This window comes from Peromyscus californicus, unplaced genomic scaffold (genome assembly GCF_007827085.1).
Source record: "Peromyscus californicus insignis strain IS unplaced genomic scaffold, ASM782708v3 Scaffold_5__1_contigs__length_169319896, whole genome shotgun sequence".
Taxonomy (NCBI): domain Eukaryota; kingdom Metazoa; phylum Chordata; class Mammalia; order Rodentia; family Cricetidae; genus Peromyscus; species Peromyscus californicus.
In genome coordinates, this window is record NW_026294573.1 from 70,007,746 (window position 1) to 70,026,692 (window position 18,947).

At 40.3% G+C, this 18,947-nt stretch overlaps 1 protein-coding gene across 16 annotated transcripts in view; it reads left to right on the forward strand.

The window, feature by feature from the left end:
- Nucleotides 1–18,947, forward strand: part of Mpdz (multiple PDZ domain crumbs cell polarity complex component) — a 175,362-nt gene that overhangs the window by 148,577 nt on the left and 7,838 nt on the right. For all 16 annotated transcript variants that reach the window (XM_052714985.1, XM_052714990.1, XM_052714983.1 and 13 more), the window contains 14 exons: nucleotides 827–919; nucleotides 1,011–1,085; nucleotides 3,224–3,389; nucleotides 5,402–5,547; nucleotides 6,170–6,253; nucleotides 6,593–6,786; nucleotides 8,953–9,100; nucleotides 11,504–11,590; nucleotides 12,791–12,881; nucleotides 13,747–13,790; nucleotides 14,469–14,591; nucleotides 15,735–15,839; nucleotides 16,409–16,521; nucleotides 17,790–17,913. In XM_052714985.1, coding sequence (XP_052570945.1) covers nucleotides 827–919; nucleotides 1,011–1,085; nucleotides 3,224–3,389; nucleotides 5,402–5,547; nucleotides 6,170–6,253; nucleotides 6,593–6,786; nucleotides 8,953–9,100; nucleotides 11,504–11,590; nucleotides 12,791–12,881; nucleotides 13,747–13,790; nucleotides 14,469–14,591; nucleotides 15,735–15,839; nucleotides 16,409–16,521; nucleotides 17,790–17,913 — 1,593 coding nt within the window. The remainder of the gene's footprint in view (nucleotides 1–826; nucleotides 920–1,010; nucleotides 1,086–3,223; nucleotides 3,390–5,401; nucleotides 5,548–6,169; nucleotides 6,254–6,592; nucleotides 6,787–8,952; nucleotides 9,101–11,503; nucleotides 11,591–12,790; nucleotides 12,882–13,746; nucleotides 13,791–14,468; nucleotides 14,592–15,734; nucleotides 15,840–16,408; nucleotides 16,522–17,789; nucleotides 17,914–18,947) is intronic.

Here is an 18,947-nt window from a genome sequence, read left to right on the forward strand (position 1 = left end):
CCTCTGGGTGATCAGGCTTAGAGTCTCTTGTATAGTTCCTGACAAACAGACAGGAATGGCCACACTCACTCACTGCAAGCTTGGACAATTGCTTCTACTTCCAAGGTGATATCCTTAAATAAACGTAGATGAGAGATCCTCATTCTTCTTGTGGCACATCTTGAGTGTTCTCTTGCCATGGCAGCAGATTTCCTACAGAATCACAGATCCAAGAGAACCAGAAAACAGCAAGCCTTAGATTTCCCCCCCTTAAGTAGGAACATTAAAGATAGCATGTGACATGCTTCGGTAGAAGGTAGATTCAAAGCCGGTAACCTACTCCGTGATGGCAAGTGTTGCTCCACATGTGTGCTTCTGAGAGACTGTGCAAATTTGCTGTTTTCTCCATCTTGCTTTGTGTGAAACTTCTCTGTGTGAAAACTATAATGCAAAAAGTGACTAGCTCTGGCTGGAACAGAAGCTCAACACTCCATTTTAAATGTAGTCAAAAAGGAAGGTAAAAGCCACTGGTACTGATTTTTTTTAATGTTGAAAAATACAGATCCATATGATGATATGTAGCCTTGGCCAGTTTGGGGTCATGGTTTACACACACAGGCAAGTATGCTCATTCTGCCGCAGATGAAGACTCTTTTCTTGAGAAATGCCTCTGAGGGTTCTGCAGCAGAGCCTGCAGCAGGAATTGCTCCTATCATTAGAAAGACTTTGAATTGCATTTGTAGCTTTAGGTTGATGGTGTGTTGGGTCATGATGGCCCCATATCTTTACATTTGAGTAAAATAAATCCACTTTGACTTCCCTGCCTGATCTTCATTTACTCCTCTAGGATCAAGGAGGTTTAGGTATTGCTATCAGTGAGGAAGACACGCTTGGCGGAGTCGTCGTCAAGAGTCTAACTGAGCACGGGGGAGCAGCCAAGGTGACACTTGTTAACTTTCTAGCTGCTGAGAAGTGGTGGAAGGGGGGATTGCACAGAAACATTGACTCAGATCTTCCGCATTTCACCATAGGATGGACGGCTTAAAGCTGGAGATCAGATCTTGGCTGTAGATGACGAAGTTGTCGCTGGATGTCCTGTTGAGAAGGTATTTTTGCAAAAAAAAAAAAAGAAGAAAAAAAGGCAGTGGCACTACCAACCCGTCCTTTGGCCTGGCTCAAGTGGGGGCATAGGAATTAAGCCTGGAGAGATATGTGAAATGGATTATTATTTCCAAAAAGAGGTTTTTCCTCAGGTCTCCCACTTTTTGTTTTCTCTTTTCTAATCACAATGATGTTATTATTCTGCCTGATACATTATTTAGTATTCATTGTTATTTTTGATAAATGTTGCCTCTGTTTTCTTTTGAGAAATCTGGAAATACAGAATAGTAACTCACTTCATGTTGAGAATAAGGTTGTATTTTCCTTATGAATGGAACCTTAGGTAGCTGTCATGTATATTGTTATTAAATAGATTTGAAGATGCAGTCATTACATGCCTGGCATTTGTGGGTGTTGAACAGCTCTTTGTATCTGGAGTCTGAGTCTTATGTACTATTTGTACATAAGTGCCAAGAATAAAAGCTGTGTTTTCCTTGGGATGAGATATCTTTCTGCTACCCCTTCTAGGGTATAGTTCATTTTTACATTGGCCACCAAGAAGCTTAAAGCTATTTTAAAATCTTTCAGTTGTAACAACTAAAGCTTGGGTCCTTTAACCTATAAACCTGATTTTGCTTTGCTTTTGTCTTGACTTTACTGTTGCTGGATTTGCTGTCCTACCTTTACCATGTGCTCATCAGTGTGTGGGAGGGAAGTTTGTGGAAGCTGCTTCAGATCCCTTGCAGAATCAGAGAGTAGGCAGAATGCTTTCTGTGTCATCTAGCATTGTAGGGATCATCTGCCATCCTGGGAATGGACAGACTTGATTAGAAATGTAGTAAGTTGAAACCCACTTGTAGCTAGAGTTTTTCCCGCCGGGTCCCGCCAAGCCCCGGCAGTCCCGTAGCCCACTTATAAAATAAACATACAGACGCTTATTTTATTATTTAAGCTGCTCAGCCACTAGCTCAGGCCTACCATTGTCTAGCTCTTACTCTTATACTCAGCCCATTTCTGTTAATCTATATGTCGCCACGTGTTCTGTGGCTTTACCTGCAGCCTTTACATGATGCTCCCTGGACGACAGGCTGGTATCTCCCTCTCTCTGCCTTCCTGTTCTCTCAATTCTCCTCTCTGCTAGTACCGCCTATACTTCCTGCCTGACTACTGGCCAATCAGTGTTTTATTTATCAATCAATCATCCACAGCGGCCACTCCCCAATATACTAATATAAAGAAGCTTGACAAAGCTATTCTAGGAGAGTAGAAATTAACCATAACCATAATCTCATTGGACAGTTGAAGGACTAGAGGAGGCATTTCTTTCTTGGCTTCTCCAGAAACCACAGGGAAATCATTTGTCTCTTTTTCCTTGATAAAAGATGAGTTAGAGCCCAGCAGCACTGAGTCTGGGTGCGGCAGGGGGGTGTAGCTCAGTCAATGGAGTATCTAAGAGTCTGAATCTGTGGGGCTAGAGTCAGGGTTCAGTGGTAAAGAGTGCTTTTAGTAAATTCTGTTCCCAGCACCCATGTCAGGCAGCTCCCAACTGCCTTTAACTCCACTCCAAGGGACCCGACGCCCTCTTATGAACTCCACAGGCACCTACATACACATTGCACACATAGGCACACACACATACACACACACACACTCACACACACATACACATACACACACACACATGCACACACACGCGCGCACACACACACGCACACCCCAAATAGTAAATAAATAAGTAAATATTTAAACATAAGGAACCTGAGTTGGTTAGTCAGATCCCATGTTGAAAGAAGGAGGAAGAGGAGGAGTAGGAGAAAGAGAAATAAAAAGCTGGTATCGTGCTGTGCCAGCTTTTATAATCCTGTGATGAGGAAGCATAAATCAGAAATTCTCTGGGGCTCACTGGACCTCCATCCTAGCCAGATCTGTGAGCCTCAAGCCTTTGAGAAACCTAATGGCCTTGACATGACATGCCCACATGTATGCACCTGTGCACACACAAACCTGCACACACATAAACATGTACACAGGCATACACACACAAATACACAAAAGAGACTGCAGCAATCCTGGTGACTTTTATTTGTATATGTTTTCTCATTTGTCTTTGAATTCTGTTCTCCTTCACATCAATATCGGCCAGTTTATCAGCCTTCTGAAGACGGCAAAGACAACTGTGAAACTGACCGTTCGAGCTGGGAATCCAACTTGCCAGGCTGTTCCTTCAACAGCTTCTGCAGACAGTGGAGAAAAGAAAGACAGTCCTCAGTCTCCTGCAGTCCCAGCTCTGGACCCAGAACCCATCCCAAGTAAGGACTGGCTTGCGAGAGTCCTGCTATAGGGCAACCTCAATAGAGGGTCTTCCTTCAAAGCAGGCATGCACACAGGGTAGTTTGAAGGGCGTTGAAGTCAAAACACCTTTAGTAACTGAATGGTTTACAGAGGGTGTAACTGAGGAGAGTGTGGTTCCTGGGCAGTAGACCTGTGTGTATAGGTTACCCAACTGTGATACCTTAGGAAACCACTGTACTGCCTGCTTCAGCCTCTTCTCCCTAAACCCAGGGAGTGGTCTTCTTTGCTCTCAAGTTCATGTTAAGGGTACATGCAATCACAGGTATCCATGGACAGAGTCAGACATGTCATTTTGTAACTTCTGCTGGTGGAATGGGAAAGGAGCTGTGAGCGTCAGTTTCCTGGTATATGAAGTGGATACATAACGATCCTGTTTCACAGCTAGAATCAATACTGGTTGCTAATGCACTAAAGCTAAAAGTGCCAGGTATTGCTGTGTACATGACAGATCCAAGTTGGGAGTTCAGGGAAAAGGAAAGCTCATGTCAGATGAGATACTGAAGGGTGAGACTTTCTTGTATCACTAAACTCACAATTTAGTATATGGAACAAATTATTAATGGTGGTGCACACCTTTAGTCCCAGCACTCAGGAGGCAGAGGCAGGTGGATCTCTTGAGTTCAAAGTCAGCCTGGTTCACAGAGGGAGTACCAGGACAGCCAAAGCTGCACAAGAAACCCTGTCTCAAAAAAAAAAAAAATTACTTGACTTACTTTTTAAAAAAGAATGTCCGTGGATAATAAAATAATAAATAACTGTAAACTCTCTAAAGCAGTATTTAGAAATGATTTAAACATTACCTCTTCTGTGGAAGGTGGGAAAGGGAGACACTTCCTTGACTTATAATACAAGCTGAAATAGTCCATTCATTTGACAGTTTGTTAAGGAAAAACAGGCTGAAAGCATTTATAATACACCTATTGAAAAGTCTTAAAGTAAAACATCGCTGATAACAGTAATCCTATGTTTAGAAGGGCTGGGAAATTCATTGAAATAAACCGTTAATACTTTAATGAAGATTTTCTCATTTAATGTGGGATCCTAAATAGCACTGTGTATAAAATATGAAATGCTTAATGAAAACTTAGCATAAATGAAAATATCATACACCTGTTTTCATCATTTCTGGAGTCAGAGCATAATCTATTTCTGGTTTCCTGCAAAGAGAACATCTTGTCGACAGCATACACCTCACCAAGAGGGGCTCCCCAAACCTGCCCTTTCCTGGGTCATCAAATGTGTGTCTTGTGCATACTCAGAAAACAAAGCAGGGGATTGTTCTCTTTATTTTTTCACACTGTGTTCAGAAAGGTATGTAGCAGGATTTAATGTTGAAAGTATAAAAATACCACAAGACTCAAGAAGAAAGATAAGAAATAAATAAAGGGAATATTTTTGCATGTATTTATATTTGTGCAAATATGCTCTGAACTGATTACATAAGAAGAGATGCTTCATGATACAAAGAAAAAGATGATAAAAACTGCTAAATCGTGATACAGCACCATGACCAGAATTAATGATGAGCTGCATTCCCCTGAGTGTGCTTGTGAGTCTGTGCAGGCCAGCTCAGCTCTGAGTGTGATGAATACTTCTTCCGTAGGGAGTGTGTTTGGCTCTGGAAAAGTATAGGTTACTGAATTCAGAGTAGAGGCTCAACCCGACTCTCAATTTATTTCCTTTCATAGTTTGTCCTATTTACCGCCAGCAACTTAAAAAATACAAAATAACATAAAAAAAATACCAAGTAATTTTATGCCTGGCCCCAGCTTAATGATGATGAATTAGTCATACTACTTTGATATTTTAAATACAAAATGGCTAAAATATTCAAGACAGATTTGAAGTTGCCTTTTCCCTAATCTCTTTCCTTTCTCCGTCCTCATAGGTAACGTGTGTGCTGAATTTGACATGCAGTCTTTCTAAGCAATTTTTATTTGTGGCTTATTCATTCTAAATTCATTTTTAGGTACAAGCAGGTCGTCGACACCAGCAGTCTTTGCTTCTGATCCTGCCACATGCCCCATCATCCCTGGCTGTGAAACGACGATTGAGATTTCTAAAGGGCAAACAGGACTGGGCCTGAGTATTGTTGGGGGTTCAGATACACTGCTGGTGAGTACCCTACCCAGTATACAGGCACTCAGGTGGTCCCTGAGACTACAGGGAGATTTCTGTCGCTTTTGTTAAATGTGATGTACAGGTGGAGAAAGAAATATATCATTGATGACAAAAACTAGGATTATGACTCTGACTTTGCCAAAACTGACTTAAATAGGCTCTGTTACAAATAAAATTTCCAAGTGTTTGTGTCACTTCACCGGTCCCTTGGCATTGTTTAACTTCCTTTTTACTTATACCCAGGTTATCTCAGCCCCATATTGAGAAGAGTATGAAATACTTTATACATAATTTTTGACATGTCAAAATACTTTAAAAGTTTTTCCATTTGTAGATTACAATCGTGCTATATCTATTATATTTGCATATGCTTTATAAATTTTATGAGTTTTATTTTGGAATTTCTCTATTAGGAAAAAGTATACGCTTCTTTCAACGTTTTAACAAAAATTATGTCATCAGATGTTTCCTCACATTATGATGTGTGGCTCACATATGGACTCATAAAGTGCATGCCCTTTTAGCTATATACAAAGTACGGTGTCCTTGGATTCCCATCTTCTCAGCATTCCTAGGGAAAATGGATAACACATGAGTATGTTGTTTTGGGCTCTAGGGTGCTATTATTATCCATGAAGTTTATGAAGAAGGGGCAGCATGTAAAGATGGAAGACTGTGGGCTGGAGACCAGATTTTAGAGGTACGAATGCTTATTTTTTTTTTTTTTTTTTTTTTTTTTTTTTTGGTTTTTTTCGAGACAGGGTTTCTCTGTGTAGCTTTGCGCCTTTCCTGGGACTCACTTGGTAGCCCAGGCTGGCCTCGAACTCACAGAGATCCGCCTGGCTCTGCCTCCCGAGTGCTGGGATTAAAGGCGTGCGCCACCACCGCCCGGCACGAATGCTTATTTTTAACCTAGAGTAAAAAGCAAAGGTCAAGGGTGATGGACTTTTCTTCCTTCTTTCTCTCCCTTCTTCCTCTTTCCTCCCTTCCTTCACTCACCTCACCTGGCTCCTCACCATCAGTGCCCTGTTTTGTACAGGTGAATGGTATTGACTTGAGAAAGGCTACGCATGATGAAGCGATCAATGTCCTAAGACAGACTCCACAAAGAGTACGGCTGACGCTCTATCGAGATGAGGCCCCATACAAAGAGGAGGATGTATGTGACACCTTCACCATTGAGCTGCAAAAGAGGCCAGGCAAAGGCTTTGGGTTGAGTATCGTTGGCAAGAGGTATGTTGGGGAGAACAAACCCAGGGCCCTGTTGAAATTGATTGTAGCCTTCATTGAAGGTTTTATGTTCTGTCACTATTGACATTTATAAGTCAATGTGTTGGAGGGTTATATACTCTTAAGCAAAAGGTCATTTGGTGTGAAATGTCTGTCTGCCAAGAGATACATTGTGTGTCCTGAGGAGCAGTTAAATAAGAAATAGTTCATGACCTCAGAAAATTCATCCTCAAGGGCTAGAAAGATGGCTGATTTGCTTCTCTTCCAGAGGATCTGGGTTCATTTCCCAGCACCCATACTTGGTGGTAGCTCACAGCTGTCTATAACTACAACTCCAGGGGATATGACACCCTCTTCTCACCTCCTCTGGTACTCACACACAGGTAGCATACACATACACTACAAAAAAATAATACAAATTTTAAAATTAAAGTGTTTTTAAAAATTATGCTCTGATGAATGAAACTCTGATTCTTGTAGCAAGTGAATTTATTGAGAGTGACAGGCACATTGGGAGTACTAGAAAAGGAAATGAGAAAGGGACCAGCTGAGTTCCCTATTTAAGAATGAGGACAGGTGAAAAGTTTCAAGAAAAGAGGAGACAGAGGATAAATAGTCTAGGGATGAGGGTCATTGTGAAGGGCATGTACCACCAGCAGAGGACTGAAAGCATAAAGCAGGGTATTAGAGAAGATATATAATATTTAAAGGATATTGGTATGTAATCTATATTAACCAATGTTTATAGAAGTAAGATTATCCAATAGTGATTTTTTTTTTTTTTGAGACAGGGTTTCTCTGTGTAGCTTTGCACCTTTCCTTTAACTCACTCTGTAGCCCAGGTTGGCCTTGAACTCAACAAAGATCTGCCTACCTCTGCCTCCCGAGTGCTGGGATTAAAGGCGTGCACCACCACCGCCCGGCCTCAATAGTGAATTTCATAAACATTTCTTCCTTTTGTGTTATAAGACCATCAGGATCAGAATCTGTGGAATAGTTAAGCAGATGAGTCAGAACTCAGAATCAGCTCCTGTGTAGGCTGCAGTAGCCTTGAGTTACCACCAGCTGTCCTTAGGCTGGCACAAACAGCCATGTCAGAGCAGCCTTCCAGTGAGGCACCCTCCATGGGTTGTGCTTATCTAGGCTGCAGCCACACTTCTATATTGGAATTAAAACACACATTTACAAGTTTGTTTTTTTCAGAGAAAATCGAAGACCTAACTTTTTTTAATGCATAGAGAAAGTGCATGATGCTACTTGAATCTCAGTGGGAATATATCTGGGAAAAGTCGGCTCTTTGGGGGATACAGTACCACTTGCAAAAATCATTTCAGATGCAAGGCTGCTGTGGTCTGTTAGATGACCAGAACACTATACGAACGTCTGGTAATAAATCCTAACTAAACCCTCTAATCGTAGCTTCCTGTTTAAAAATGAGAAAAACCATGGTTAGATGGAATGATTTTGTGGTCAGATTACCGGTATGTTTGAAGTCTTCTTGTGTAATTCAACTTTTACTGTACAATCCTATTTACAGTTACCTTTGTGTCTTAATGGAAAATTCCAGAGGTTTGTTTCAGTCTTGTGAAACAATAAGATTAATGTTTGTTTGTTTTGAATAAATCTATATTTGTATGTAAAAGTTAAATCTGTTATACATAGTGACTTAAAGACATCATAGTAATGTGGTTAAACTGTAAGGAACAGTTTCAGTTTGTAGTATATATCTAACCTTTATTTTCAGTAAGGTTAATGGCATTGATGATAATCTCAACATACTCATAACTGCAGGCCAGTGTTCATAGACAACTTCAGTGGGGTGTGGGGGAAAACCATATGCTTAGTACCCAGCCACTGATTCCTCAATGCTGGTTTTACCACCTCCTTGGTGCTGTGCCCATAAAATAAGAATTGTACTCACTTATTCAGAGTACATAACTAAGGAATACTAAATATGCTCCAAGAGATACTTTCAATCTATGAGATATCCTTTTAAGATACAATTCATTGTCACTTCTCATATTCTGGCAGAGCTACCCCAGCATTACACAAAACTACAAAAATGTTAAAGAGAGAAACTTTTCACTTAGAAGAACCACTTCTGATTAAGTAAGCCTTGCGCTGCAGCTGAGAACCAGTCTTAATGCTGAAATGTACTGTTGTTTGCAGAAATGACACTGGGGTATTTGTATCAGATATTGTCAAAGGAGGCATTGCAGATGCTGACGGGAGACTGAGGCAGGGGGACCAGATTTTAATGGTGAATGGAGAAGATGTCCGTAATGCCACCCAGGAAGCAGTTGCTGCCCTGCTAAAGGTAGAAATCAAGTAACAAGCTTAATTTTGTATAGTAATTATATGTGTTATTAGTCATCTCAGATAAAACAATAAATTTATGATCATTTGTTATGTTGTTGTATATTTGCCTAGCAACTTTGTTAGAATGACACAAATACTTGAAATAATAGCAAATTTTTAAAGTGAATGCTAAAAGAAAAATATACATTCAGACCACAAAAGTTTTCACATCTATTCTTCCCTGTTTCTTTCTGGATATGTTCTTATAACTTGGTTTAAGTAAAGTCACTCATTTGAGGCATTAGGAGGCCACCCAGGCCCCACAGCATCGCAGGAGGTAATGTTTTCTGGCCTTTCTTTTTCAGCCCCTTCCTGAACCCCTTTCTAGGCACAGCAGAATTGGTTTTGTGACACCAAGTGGCAGAATGTCACTTTGTTTCACACAAGCCCGGTTCCCATCTGACTCAAGCCTGTTGCTCTATTTTAAAGTGAATGTCAGCCGGGTGGTGGTGGTGGCGCATGCCTTTAATCCCAGCACTCGGGAGGCAGAGCCAGGCGGATCTCTGTGAGTTCGAGGCCAGCCTGGACTACCAAGTGAGTTCCAGGAAAGGCGCAAAACTACACAGAGAAACCCTGTCTCGAAAAACCAAAAAAAAAAAAAAAAAAAAAAGATTAAAGTGAATGTCAGACTGTCCTGGACTATGTCATCCTCCTGCTCTGAAGGGAGCTTAGTACAGACTCAGTCATAGCACCAACACTAGGAATTACTGTGACGGTTCTGAGGCTCCCACCCCCAACAGCACTTAGAGCTTTAGTGCATCTTACACTGTCAAGCAGGTTTCCCCCAAAGAAAGCACTTCATGAGGAACAGTTCTCTGTTGGAAGGTGGAGTCACCCTGAAAATAAGCTGTGAAGTACAGAATATTCATTAGAAAACAACTTGTGGGAGGTAGAGTTTCCCTGTTAGGAAACAGTTCAGTTTCTAGAGGCGATTGTGTTATAAATGAGGTGTTGTTTACTGCGTTTTCCTTTGCCTGATGTATTTTTCTCCTGAAGTTTAATTCAGCATGGACTTGAAAACACCATCATTGCTTATTCCCTACATCTGGGTCTGAGGGAACACAAGCTTGTGTGTGAGTCAGGTCCACAGCCGTTAGGGCTGCTGGGCATGTGCTGCCATGGGAACCTCTCAGGCTGGACTCCCAGAGGTCTTTCCAGGTGAAGCTCCTCCTTAACCTCTGTGGTGTGGATAGATAGGACCTGGCACACCACATTAATTATTAGCTATCATTAGTTATTAATGGAGCACGCATTAAACCTGTTGTTTATTAAAGTCATCAAAACAAAGTGATCAAAATTGTTCCTTTTTGTGGACTCAGGGGAGTGGTGTTTGAGGCAGGGTCTTACTGTCTAGCCTAGGCTGTCCTGGAACTCCCTGTGTAGCTTCAGCTGGCTTGGAACTCATGGCGACCTACTTGCCTAGCCTCTTGAGTTCTGGAGTTATAGCCTCAAGCCTTGCTTAGCTAGTGACCAGAATTCTTTAAGGAAGAATATCTTCATTTTGGAGATAAATTAGGAACGTTGTTAACTCTGTGAGACTGGCCGATCTTACAGAAAGAGAGAGGAGGCGGTCACAGCAAGAGAACATAAGTGATTTTAAAGTCAGTCCAGCTAGCTATTTTAAAAACAGTCAGACAATACACAATGAGAGCCATAAACATTTATATTTGTATGTTTGGCTTGCTCCAGCTTGTGCTGTTTTGTCTAATTCTTTATTTTATAAGAGACGGTCTTAAATATACAAATAATGGATATACATAAATTTTATTGAAGTGTTTTTGGAATAATAGGAAAATTGACTCTAAAAGTCCTAGATCTCAGACACCTCCTTGTGCCCCTTACATTATTGTTAGACCACACGCATTTCTTACCTGGTGTCAGCTCGTAACATTACATTTGTAGAAGTATTTATGTAAGTATTATAGAGTAGATCTGCTCAACTACCATGCACCGAGGAAATTTGACTGAATTATTTGAGTATCTTTTCTATTAAGGGAAATGTAAGTTGTGTGGGCAGTGGATTTGAGCTTTGGTTTGCATTTTAAACCTGGGTTTCCCTGCTTCATTTGCCCTTCTTATGGTCATGGTGTTTCATGAGAAATTACTTAATTCTCAATTTCTGTTTGTCTTGGTAGAAATGATCTCCCTGTGAATTGTGGAATGCTGAAATGGACACTTAATGGCTACTATATTATTATTAATTTTTTATGAGTTTAAATGTTTAAAAACCATTTTTTAGAAAGGATTAGTGTTGCCCTGTCTATAGAAATCACAAAAGGAAGATGCCTTTAGTTTAGACCATGTTTTTCTAAAGATGATTGTAGAATTTTGTTTTAACATTTTCATAAACTTCCTCCCTTAGTGTTCCTTAGGCACAGTAACCCTAGAAGTTGGAAGAATCAAAGCTGGTCCATTCCACTCAGAGAGGAGGCCTTCTCAAAGCAGCCAGGTGGGTAGATACAGAGTTCATGAACAAAGCCAGTCCACATGCAAAAAGGAGCTCAGAGTGTCCCCAGACAGCCTGCCCAGGGTTCCAGATTCAGATCCAGCCCTCTAGCAATGTGGAACTGAGTGTAGAGTTCGACAGTGAACATGGCTGGTAGGGCCACTGGACCTTGAAGGCTCTTGGCAATTCAGAGGGACTTTGTTTCCAGCATTCTTCTTCCATAGTCTCAAAGTTAGCCACCTAATCAGTGTACCAGATCCAGTCAAGGTGATGTACTTTTAAAGTAACTGTCAGACAAACATCAATCACTATTCACCTAGGAAATTCCAGGTAGGTGATTGGAAGCCATCTCCTTTATAGAACTATGACTTTGAAATAACCTGATTCATGGGCTAGGGAGAGAGTGTATGCAGAGTTAGCATGGCGACTTAAGTTAAATCTCCAGGACCCCAATGAAAGAGCCAGCTTCTGTGGTGCTTTCGATCCGAGTTCTGGGGTGGTAAAAGCAGCTTGGTGTTTACTGATCTGCCAGCTTCACCCCATTGGCAAGTTCCAGGCCCCAGAGAGAAACCTTGGCTCAGAAAGCAAGGTGAATGCCTCCTGAGGAATGGTACCTAAGATAGACCTGTGCCATCCACTCATGCATGCTTACATGCACATGTAGGCCCCCTGACACATACACGAACACACACACACACACACACACACACACACACACACACACACACGATAAACGAACAATTTGATTCTTGGCAAGATTTTCTCCACAGTATTATCTTCTGATGACAGAGTCTCCTTTTCCTAAGTCTGTTCATAAAGCACATTTACTAACTTTTTAATTACTGCCGTCAGGTTCCAGCTCACTGGCCCTTGTTAGGTAGTTTGAAGCCCTGGCTGTTATGTAGTTGTTTAAATTCAAAGGAAGTTAAGTCTTGAGAGAGATTATGAAAGACCACTAAAATTTGACATAGGTTGAAATCAACTTCAACTGTCCTTTCATCTTCAATTATTTGTATCATTATTCCTTAAACAGAAAAAAGAAACCAATAACTATGCTTAAGTTGCCCTTTAAATTGCCAAATACCACTGTGGTTTAACAGTATTTCTCATTAGATGAGATAAACAAATGGAATTGTGAAATATTTTGTACTTAGGGGAATTACAATTTCCCAAACTGTCTGTAATAATTGCTGTACATTTTAGGTGAGTGACAGTAGCCTGTCATCCTTCACTCTCCCCCTTTCTGGAATAAATGCATCTGAATCATTGGAAAGCAGCACGAAGAAGAATGCACGTAAGATTGGCTTAACATTTTATGCATGAAGTGTACTGCTCTGATTTTGGCTGTTGACACTAATTTTTTTTTTATTGTTTACCACTGAGCCCATTTCCTCCCCAAACCATCTCATATCCGAATGTAAATATAAAACATGCACTGGCCAAAATCCTGAGCAAATGAAGGCATGCCCTGTGGCAATTTTTCCCACTTATGTTTACTTTACAAGTTATAGATTCATTATTCTCAAAATCCTATAATTTGTTTCTTACCAAGCAGAGTAGTATATTTGATTTTGTTCCTTTTCTGTGTTGAATGTAACTCCACTAAATCAGAAAATACCACTAAGCAAAGCCTTATTTTTTTCATTAAAATTACAAAATTTTGAAAAAATTGACACAATTCTCCTGTGTTTTAATTACATAAAATCATGGCGCAGAGGATTTTTGGCTTGATGCATTGGTTGAGAGTTTCTCAAATTGAAGGAACTCGCCATATGGCAGTCTCTATTTGCAATGTGACTAATATTCTAGAAATTTAGACACTTAGTGCATAGATTTTTTTAACTCATCCGTAACGATTCCTCTCAGCTGTGTGAGCAGCTTTCTATCCAAAGCATAGTCTGCTCTTGATTCAGTCAGAGTAGATTGTACAGTTACATAATCAAAGCTGAAACAGGGAAGAATGGAATGGAATGGTGTTCCCATTGGAGAAATAGAGTTCCGTGTGAAGTGGATTTAATCATATGTTCTGCTGATAACCAAGTGCACTCTTATGAAAAAGAGAGAACCCATGCAGTGCCATCCAGCTCTTTGCATTGGCTAAAATGGTAATAAGCCTAAAAATGTTTTAACAGATATTTTATCTGCTTCTGCCTTTACAGTAGCATCTGAAATTCAGGGATTAAGAACAGTCGAAATAAAAAAGGTAATTTGCTTTCTTCTAAGGCATTTTTGTTTGTATTTTCTTGTTGAGTAGTTTATAGTGCCCATCTGAAAAATCTGTATGTACATTGTAAGCGGTGGAAATAGTGCAATTCAATCATTGTCAAATTCCTTAGACATAATGAAAAGCCTTTATTTACATTTTCTGTACTGTCAAAAGTGTCCCTACACAAAATAATTCCGTGCCTCTCTTGTGCTGATGAATAAACCTTTATTTCAGATATATGACCTAATAATAGCCATGTCTAAGAGAGAACATAAGGCATGGTTTGCTGAGACTTATTGCACAACCTTCTCAACATTGCATGCCATCATAATATGCTTCATGTTCACTGATGGCCTCTGTAAGACCCAGAGTTTTGTTGGGGACAGTGCATGATGTGCTCCAGGCCTGGCACTAGAAAGTGCCATGTTCAAAGTCAGGAACTATCTGGTTCTGTAGTCTTCTTGCTTCCAGAGTTCTCCTGCCTTTTATCAGTCTCAACAAGATTTAGTATGTGTTGATTGCATTTTTCCCAAACAGATGCTTACTCTCCTAAACCTCTTGTGTCAAATGAAGTATATTCCACCCTCATACCTAGAAGATCCTAACTGACAATAGAATATTGTGTGTCAAAGAACAAACAAAAGGTCAGTTTAAAATCTATCTGTTCCATGACAGGGGCCTGCTGACTCACTGGGAATCAGCATTGCTGGAGGATTAGGCAGCCCACTTGGCGATGTTCCTATATTTATTGCAATGATGCATCCAAATGGTGTTGCGGCTCAAACCCAGAAACTCAGAGTAAGTTTTCCTGCTAACCACGATGGCCTTAGCAAATCTAGCAGGTGTTTCCAGCTTCTCAATCCAGCCGCCTATGGCCAGGGATTAAATCTGCTTTTAAATAGTTAGTGAAGCTTAGGCTGCACTTACTGTAAATGAAAGATAAAGAATAACAAACAGGACCACGATGTCATCAGGTGCAAGACTGTAAGGCAGTTACAACTGTGGAACACGCTGAAAAGGTCACAGAGTATGTTCAGAGCACAAGTCCGGAGGGAAACTCCCACTGGTTTAAGTGCTGATTTGACATACCAAATTGAAAAATGTTATTTACTTCATCTTATTAAAAATTTTACTGAAGTTTAATGCAAATATGATTCAAAATACTACAGAACATACAGATTTGTTTCCAGGTTGAGGGATGGCCCGAGTGTGGAGCAGTGTTGGAACACCTGCTGGCCCTGCAGACATGACTTCTGCAGCTGGGTCTCTGAAGGAAAATCTCCTAGGCCCGAGCTGCAAGCGAAGTCTCCAAAGGAGTCATATCTTAGTTAAATAGCCTCTGGTTTGGGAGTGAGTGGTTAGCACTTCTAAACTTAGGATGGATGCTGAGAAACTGATTATCCCATAGTGTCATAGAGTCCATGAACGTCCTAAAGGACAGCAAGTGATCACTTTCAACTGAGTCATAGGACTCTCTTGCAGCTGCTCAGCTCTGCCCTGTGAAATAGCCAAGCAAGCATGCTGTCTTCCAAGCAGATTTTATTAACTGAAGCGGCCAGTGTGCCAGCTTAGCTCTGCTGCCCTCAGTTTGCCAACCTCTGACTTACGGTTTCATCTAACACTCATGGTGATTATGTCCAGAGAAGATCTGGCTTCTGAATGACGCTGATACTTTATGGTTTTAATAAGAAGTACTATCTTACTCAGGAGAAAGGAGGGCCAGGGAAGAGTGACTTTCTTCTCATCACTCTCCCCCTCCCCTAGAACTATCAAGTTCATGTGCGCCGAGTCTCTTTTTGTAGCTCCTTCTTAGATTTGAGTTAGTGGTCTCCTTGGTTATATTTTGGTGGTGGGTGGCAACTTAGGCATGCTGAGTGGTAGAGAAGAAGGACTGTGCTGGCCTGTTAGCTCTGCTCTGCATTTTGGCTATTTGTCTTGCAGGTTGGGGATAGGATTGTTACCATCTGTGGCACATCCACTGAAGGGATGACTCATACACAAGCAGTTAACTTGATGAAAAATGCCTCTGGCTCCATTGAAATGCAGGTACGGCTTTTATTCCAGCACGGTTCAGAATACAGGTGGCCTGAGGACACAGGAGCTCTGGTGCTAAATAGAATGACTCAGTCTCCTGCTACTATTTTATTTAATATATCCCTTGAACGTCAGTGATTCAGATGAGAGCTCCAAGAAAGCATTATGAAACATGTTCTGTAACATTTCATCCTGATGCCTTCATTATTTCACATTTTATATCTAAAGGGAAAAGTACAGGGCCTTAGCAACTAATGATTAATTGTTAGAATTTTGTGTGCTCTCTGAGTGGCATGTCTTCTAAAGATCTTTGAAAAATAATTGCACATGAGGTCATGATTTATAAACATCAAAGAAAACTGTAGAATTTAATTTAGGATGTTTTTACTATCTGGACTGTTAAGAGGTGTCTGGGCATTGTGAAATTCCTTTCTTTTTAATAATATTTTAATCATTTCTTTGATTAAGTAGACAGTAAAATACTCATTTTAAGCCAAGTTTATTTCTTGGAGAAAAGTCTTTTGGGTTCTCTTAAGCTACATGAACATATGTTCTTCTCTTTTTGCTTTGCCCACACACAGGTGGTTGCTGGGGGAGATGTGAGCGTGGTCACAGGTCATCAGCAAGAGCTTGCCAATCCGTGTCTTGCTTTCACAGGGCTAACATCAAGCAGTATATTTCCGGATGATCTAGGGTGAGCACAGACATTACTGGTGGTATATCATTTGTTGCTTTCAAATCAAATGCTCCAGACACATGCAATCTCTGTCCCATGTTCTGGCACTCAGAGACAGAACAATGGGAGAAGTAGGAAGTAGAAAGTGCCAATGCTTTTCATTGTCATTCAGTTAGAGGTGTCATTCCAGACAGCTGCCTGGTCTGAAATGAGTAAGTTACAGACTGTTACCTGGTCAAAGACGGTTACCTAGTCAGAGATGGGTAGATTACAGACAGTTACCTGGTTAGAGACAGTTATCTAGTCAGAGGTGGGTAGATTACAGACAGTTACCTGGTTAGAGACAGTTATCTAGTCAGAGGTGGGTAGATTACAGACAGTTACCTGGTTAGAGACAGTTATCTAGTCAGAGGTGGGTAGATTACAGACAGTTACCTGGTTAGAGACAGTTATCTAGTCAGAGGTGAGTAGATTACAGACAGTTACCTGGTCAGAGACAGTTACCTAGTCTGAGATGGGTAGATTACAGACAGTTACCTGGTTAGAGATAGTTACCTAGTCAGAGATGGGTAGATTACAGACAGTTACTAGTCAGAGATGGATAGATTACAGACAGTTATCTAGTCAGAGATGGGTAGATTACAGACAGTTATCTAGTCAGAGATGGGTAGATTACAGACAGTTACTAGTCAGAGATGGGTAGATTACAGACAGCTGTTCATCCTACTACACTTTCCCAGTTTTCAGTTTTGATTTTTTTTTTTGGAGAGGATGTCTTACTCTTCTTGATTAAACTTTTGATTGAAAACATTGAATATATTTGAAAACAACACTAAGTGTAAAAGTACTAGAAAAGAGGAAGAGTGAAGAGTGGCACATTTGAATTTTCAAATTATTTGCTGTGGCTCCTACATGGCTCACAACTGATTTTCCCCTCTGGAGTTGAGACTAGTGTTTATAACTCTCCATTATAGTCTTCTAAATTTTTACCCTCTTCTCGCCCAATAAACTGAAGAAAGAATGAGAATTTCTTTGCTGTGAGATCATGCAATAAATAACATCTTCCTTATCGATAACGTGCAGAAGAAGCATGCTAACTGTAGTTTGAATCAGATAATGCACAAAGCACAGAGAGTAATGATTGTGTGTGTGTGTGTGTGTGTGTGTGTGTGTGTGTGTGTGTGTGTGTGTGTGTGTTGTGGGTGTGTGTTGTGGGTGTGTGTATATGTGTGTGGTGTGTGTGTGTGTTTAGTCACAAACCTCTTTTCCCCTTCCCTTTTCTGTAGACCTCCACAGTGTAAGACGATAACACTAGACCGAGGACCAGATGGCTTAGGCTTCAGCATTGTAGGAGGATATGGCAGCCCTCACGGAGACTTACCAATTTATGTTAAAACAGTGTTTGCAAAGGTAAGCTTTCAAGTTTTAACCATTCTGTTCCTTGCTAGACATTAATTAATTAACGCTGGTCAGCAGCTGGCTTATTAGTTTATGGCCTGAGGTGATGCCAAATGGTTAACGATGATATTTTCTTTCTAAATTCCCTGCAGGAACAGGTCATTAAATATTTTTGTCCAATTTGAGGTTTAGTTATGTTTAGAGAAAAATAAGCTCAAATTGAAACTCTGTGGAAATTCAGCAATATACACAAAATGATTAAGCCTGTCCTTTTCATTTGAAAGGAAGTTGTACATGGTGACCTTTTGAAAATGGACTTTCATATATATCTATTGTCAAGGACTGACATGTTTTCCTCTGTGTTCTTTTGTAGTTGCAAAATACAACATAGGTACAGAAAAATACACAAAATGCATCTCATGTTATAACTAGGGTGTTTATAAGTTTAATTGAAAAGAAAAGCATGTTTTAAATTCGAGGAGTGGTGGGCAACCCTGTCATCTATGATGAAGCAGGATAGCAATCAAGAGGTTCAATTGCTTTTGAAAAGAAAGCTCTGTAGAGAGCTGTAGTCATCTACTAAACTAGCTCAAGAATGTTGACAATAAGAATAAAGAGACTATAATTTTGATGAAGTCATTAAAATAATGGAAACACATACAGTGGTTGATACTGTGTTGTTAAGACCTATTTTCAAAGACTATAAAATTGAACAATGTTCCCTGCAGAAGAAAACCAGGAATCCCACATTGTACAGTGTAAAAGAAGAAAATGAATGTCAGGCCTGCAAAGACTTCATCCGGGCTCTTTAAAGTGCTACGGTCCTCTATTTTATGGAAGTTTCATTCTATTATTTTAGAAAAATACTACTATTTTCAACCAATTTAAAGTGTTGTTCTTGTGACAAGCTAGCTGTAGGCTTAATTTGTGAGATTTTTTAAAAAGTTATTGGTATATCCAAAAATACAGACAGCATTTGCCAATGAATAGAAGCACCATGCAGTCCTTTTCCTCGGCCTAGGAACGATTTATTTAAGGCATGCTAG